Raw genomic sequence first — 6,189 nt, forward strand, 5'->3', positions numbered from 1 at the left:
AGTCCTTCATACTTCCTGTCTCATTTATAACTGCTCTTCCTTTTTCTTAAATTTTTTTATTTTAATTTAAATCCAAGTTAGTTAACATATAGTGTAATAATGATTTCAGGAATAGAATTTAGTGATTCATCACGTACATATACTACCCAGTGCTCATCCCAACAAGTGCCCTCCTTAATGCCCACCACCTATTTAGTCCATTCCCCCACCCAACACCCTGACAGCAACCCTCAGTTTGTTCTCTGCATTTAAGAGTTTCTTATGGTTTGTCTCCCTCTCTGTTTTTATCTTATTTTTGCTTCCCTTCCCCTATGTTCATCTGTTTTGTTTCTTAAATTCCACAAATTAGTGAATCATATGATATCTGTCTTTCTCTGATTAATTTATTTTGGTTAGCATAATACACACTAGTTCCATCCACATGTTGCAAATGGCAAGATATCATTCTTTTTGATCACTGAGTAATATTCCATTTGTGTGTGTGTGTGTGTGTGTGTGTGTGTGTGTGTACCACATCTTCTTTATCCATTAGTCAGTCAATGGACATTGGACTCTTTCCATAATTTTTGAACAATTGTCAATAGTGCTGCTATAAGCATTGGGGTGCATGTACCCCTTGGAATCAGCATTTTTGTATCCTTTAGATAAATACCTAGTAGTGCAATTTCTGGGTCATAGGGTAGTTCTATTTTTAATTTTTTGAGGAACCTCCATAGTGTTTTCCAGAGTGGCTGCACCAGTTTGCATTCCCATCAGCAGTGCAAAAGGGATCTCCTTTCTCTGCATCCTCACCAACATCTGTTGTTGCCTGAGTTGTTAATTTTCACCATTCTGACAGGTGTAAGGTGGTATCTCATTGTGGTTTTGATTTGTATTTCCCTGGTGATAAGTGATATTGAGCATCTTTTCATGTGGTCTATTAGCCATCTGGATGTCTTCTTTGGAAAAGTGTTCTATTCATGCCTTCTGCCCATTTCTTCACCAGATTATTTTCTGGGTGTTGAGTTTGACTAAATTCCTTATAGATTTTGGATACTAACCCTTTATCTGATATGTCGTTTGCAAATATCTTCTCCCATTCCCTCGGTTGCCTTTTAGTTTTGTTGATTGTTTCCTTTGCTGTGCAGAGGCTTTTTATCTTGATGAGATCCTAATAGTTCATTTTTGCTTTTTTTTTCCTTGCCTCTGGAGACATGTCAAGTAAGAAGTTGCTGTGTCCAAGATCAAAGAGGTTGTTGCCTGTTTTCTTCTATAGAATTTTGATGGTCCCCTGTCTTACATTTAGGTTTTTCATCCATTTTGAGTTTATTTTTATGTATAGTGTAAGAAAGTGGTCTAGTTTCTAGCATGTTGCTGTCCAGTTCTCCCAGCACCACTTGTTAAAGAGACTGTGTTTATTCCATTGGATATTCTTTCCTGCTTTGTCAAAGATTAGATGGTCATAGGTTTGTGGGCTCATTTCTTGGTTCTCCATTCTATTCCATTGATCTATATGTCTGTTTTTGTGCCAGTACCATACTGTCTTGATGATTACAGCTTCGTAATACAGCTTGCAGATCAGAATTGTGATGCCTCCAGCTTTGATTTTCTTTTTCAGCATCACTTTAGCTATTTGGGGTTTTTCTTGTTCCATAAAAATTTTAGAATTGTTTTTTCTAGCTCTGTGAAGAATGCTGGTTGCTACTCCTTTTTTTTTTTTTAATGAACACAAACATTTTTATTTACCTTTTCCAAACACAGGTCTCCTAACTGCAAGAGTCAGAAAGTTTTACTAACTTCAGACTTCTTTAATTTGGAGCTGTATGAAAATGTCTTAACATACATATGCTTTAGAATTCTTATGGAATTCTTTACTATCTACCTACGAATCTATCTCTCTATATACCTACCTAACAGCATCTGTCTCTGTATCTACTTAACAAAAGCAAATGTAATTGTAACAAACCAAAATGGCTTACATTAGGAGTCTAGTATTAAGGTTGAAGTCTTTCATTATTTTGTTTGTTTGTTTTTTATTGTTCCCCCAACAACTGTTAAGGACTCTCAGTCAGGTGTTACCACATGTGGTCTTTCTTCTGGCCTGAGTTTCTCTTCCTCTTAGGGTGCTGAGCTCTGCTGAAACTTTGCATCTTGCTTCTTAAAGCAGAGGTTGGCCTGGTGTTGCCTGTTTCTTCTTGAACTACTTACTCCTTTTGAAAACAGTCACATACCCTCCCTTTCTGAGTGAAATTGCCCTCACGATTGTAAAATGGTTTAATGTTGGAAGGGAATCATTCCAAAGTGATTTCAAAATGTCACTGTTAAGCCACCTTAGTGATCTCTACATTATTTTCTACGCCTCCTTTAGGAAACAACAAGTGCGGTGAATGTTGCAGCAAAAATTTAATTCCTGATAAGTATCACCTTTAAGAGTGATTTACTATCTGACTTCTGCCTACAGTTGTAAACCATGGCAATAATAATGATAGAATAATACCTGGGCTTTTTGTGTAGACATTTTTCTAAATACTTCATATACATTTACCATTGCAAAAACTTTATAAGGTTGGAACTGTTATTGCCTCACTTTACAGACAAGAAAACTGAGGTACAGAACAGTGAAGTCACGTGTACAAGGCCTCACAGCGGTGGAGCTGGGATGAACCCAGGCTGATGCTTACCTGTGAGTGACTAAAGATGCTGCTCATTCACACTCCAGGGGACAGCTCTTAAGAACTATTCACTTTCCTAATTCTTTACCTTTGGGCACACTTTTCTCTCAATTTACATGTCTCTTTAGAGGAAGCTTACGTTTCCTTAAAATCTTGGCTCAAATACCTCAATATTAACTCATTACTGAATCTTCCAAAACTCATTTCTACAGCTGCCATCGCACCATCACCATGGTTTCTAATTGCCTGTCTTTGCAAATGTATCACCCTGAAGCACGATCTTTAAAATGAGAGAAACTATGCCTTGCTCCCCATTACATTGAAAGTGACCGACATAAAACTAGTGGCCTAGTGTAGAAGCTGAACATTTATTTGCCAATTAATAGTGATAATAAGAGAGAATCAATGCAATGCAAAATCTGATTGAAGGATAGAAGAAACTTCACTGCCATGATTTTTCATATAATTTTTAGGGAATGGGCTTTGTAAATGGCCTTGGGGAACCGCAGCACCATCACTGAATTCTTCCTCCTCGGGCTGTCTGTCAACCCCCACATCCAGGCTCTGTTTTTTGTGCTGTTCCTGAATATTTACCTTCTGACCATCATGGGGAACCTGCTGCTGCTGCTGGTGATCAGGGCTGACTCTCACCTCCACACACCCATGTACTTTTTCCTCAGTCATCTCTCTTTCCTGGACTTTTGTTTATCTTCAGCTACTGTGCCCAGGATGTTGAAAGACCTCCTATCGGAGATAAAAACTATCTCAGTAAGGGGCTGCCTGGCTCAAGGCTTCTTTGTGTTTATCACCGCAGGGACTGAAGCTTTTCTGCTCTCAGTGATGGCCTATGACCGCTATGCTGCCATCTGCCACCCTCTGCTCTATGGACAGATGATGAGAAAACAGCTGTGTGTGCAACTTGTATTGGGCTCATGGGGCTTGAGTTTTTTGAATGCACTTATTAACATCCTCCTTGCTGCCAACTTGGACTTCTGTGAGAGCCATACCATCAACCACTACAGCTGTGAGGTGCCCTCTCTCTTTCCTCTGTCCTGCTCTGATGTTTCTACCAACCTCCTAGTGCTGCTCTGCTCCACCCTGCTTCATGGACTTGGGACTTTCTTCCCAATCATCTCATCCTATGGCTGCATTGTCTCCACCATCCTGCACATCAGCTCCACCTCAGGCAGAAGCAAGGCCTTCTCCACCTGCTCCTCCCACCTCATAGCAGTGATCTTCTTTTATGGATCAGGTTTTCTCCGCTATCTCGTGCCAACCTCAGGATCCCCCCTTGAGTTGATCTTCTCTATGCAGTATGGTATGATCACCCCCATGCTGAATCCTCTCATCTATAGCCTGAAGAACAAGGAGGTGAAGGCAGCTGTGAGAAGGACACTGGGAACGTATTTGCCATGTTCCAGGTGAAAAAGAAAAGCTATAGATAATAAAAAAATCAGAATAATATACCAGCCATACATTGTGTGAGTTGACCTTAATAAAAACTTTCTAGGTCTGGGGTGCCTGGGTGGCTCGGTCGGTTAAGCGTCCGACTTCAGCTCAGGTCACGATCTCACGGTCCGTGGGTTCGAGCCCCGCGTCGGGCTCTGGGCTGACGGCTCAGAGCCTGGAGCCCGTTTCAGATTCTGTGTCTCCCTCTCTCTCTGCCCCTCCCCTGTTCATGCTCGGTCTCTCTCTGTCTCAAAAATAAATAAACGTTAAAAAAAATTAAAAAAAAAACAAAACTTTCTAGGTCTATACTATGTCAGATGTCATGAGATAAGTAAGCAGTGCATAAGAAATGAAAACAAAAATATTAGAAAGGTATTAACTTTAGTCTAAATAGAAAGAAACAATGGATTAAATAACTATCTCAATTCAGAAAATGAGGTCATGAAAGTGTTGATTCATTCTTCTCAGTACTCCTCAAATATTTACTTTGATCTTATTAGTAAAATATGTGTGTCTTTAATCATAATTAGTAACTGGGTTTAAGAAAAGTCAATGAAAGGCATACTTTACTCTTAAGTGAAGGTTCTGGATGGTTGAGTAAAACCAGAAGTAGACTTCAACTATGTGGCAGGAGAATAATGAAGTTCAACTAAGTGGCCCTTGGAGAGGAACTAAAGATGCTGAAGAAAGTAAGTTCATATACTGGGGCAGAGGACAGACTCAAATAAACCCTCAAAATCCCTGTTGTTTCTTGCTATAATCTTTCCATAGAAGCCTTTTTTTTTAATTTTTTTTTAACGTTTATTTATTTTTGAGACAGAGAGAGACAAAGCATGAACAAGGGAGGGGCAGAGAGAGAGGGAGACACAGAATCTGAAACGGGCTCCAGGCTCTGAGCTGTCAGCACAGAGCCTGACGCGGGGCTCGAACTCACGGGGCCGTGAGATCATGACCTGAGCCGAAGTCGGCCGCTTAACCGACTGAGCCACCCAGGCGCCCCATAGAAGCCTTAAATATGCATATTCTTATATGTATAATTTCTGAGATACATGTGTGAATAAATGTTCTGATCATAACAATAATTAAAAACAAAATACTTAAAAACAAATATAGATTAACAAAAAAAGGAAACATTCTTTTAAAAAAGGTGTTCTTGATTATTCCATATATCCTTGAATTGTGTTTCCTTTGCTCATTTATTTGATAAGTAACAGTGGGGGGAGGGGGGAATATTATGCTAGAACAGTCTAGTTTGACTGAAAACCTAATAGTTTATTGTAAATAAATAAATGGAAATTTTGATTTGTGTAACAGACTATTCATACTAAAGACTATAATTAACTTTTACACAAATGCTTCCCTAAATACTCCCAAATGGGAGTATTCAAACTGTAGCAGGGCCCTGTATAGGATTCTAAATGCATTCTAAAGCAAATGGATTTGGGTGGAGTTTAGGCAAACAACTGTGCATGTGAACTTTTTTAGTCTTTTTACCTTTTTGATCAACAAATCACTTTTACACACCAAATTTGACTGGACTTGATTTTGCCTAAGAAGTCCCAAAGAGACTGACCTGAGAAGAACTGAGAGTGTCATTTGAAAACTACTCTTTTCCTGCTTGGGGAGCCAGGCAAATACCCCTCTGGCCACTCTTTCTACTTTCGACTCCCACTAGACTCAGAAGAATTTAGAATTAATGATTAAAGGTCATTGCATCACCTAGATGTTCCAAAGGCCACACCTAAGAGATCCCCACTCATCCTTATAAAATCAGTGTTGACAAAAGCCTTTTACTACTAAATGTGACTTCAGGTTATGACCATAGAATTATAAATGCTGTCGCCCCGGTGAGGAATCAAAACCAACCAGTTGTCTACACATGGCTGCTCTGTGAACTCATTAAACCCAAACAATGCTTTGTGTAACTGAGACATGATGTTAGAAACAAGAAAAACTAACAGTATGTGAGATTCTTTGAAAGAAGGAACTTCCCTTGGCTATATAAATTTATTGTTAGAATTCAGTAAAGCATTTCATCATCAATAGGATTTTATAAATTTTATCATGACACCAGACAGAAGCCACTTTC

The 6,189-nt window shown here is 39.2% G+C and overlaps 1 protein-coding gene across 1 annotated transcript; it reads left to right on the forward strand.

The window, feature by feature from the left end:
- The first annotated feature begins 3,140 nt into the window (after window positions 1-3,140).
- On the forward strand, window positions 3,141-4,076 carry LOC124502385 (olfactory receptor 8S1-like). Its single transcript, XM_047067016.1, has one exon. The coding sequence runs from the start codon at window positions 3,141-3,143 to the stop codon at window positions 4,074-4,076; it is 936 nt and encodes a 311-aa protein (XP_046922972.1).
- The last annotated feature ends 2,113 nt before the right edge of the window (window positions 4,077-6,189 follow it).

This window comes from Lynx rufus, unplaced genomic scaffold, assembly GCF_022079265.1.
Source record: "Lynx rufus isolate CCGP_SWC_20201006 ecotype Redwood Valley unplaced genomic scaffold, mLynRuf1.p SCAF_7, whole genome shotgun sequence".
Lineage (NCBI taxonomy): Eukaryota > Metazoa > Chordata > Mammalia > Carnivora > Felidae > Lynx > Lynx rufus.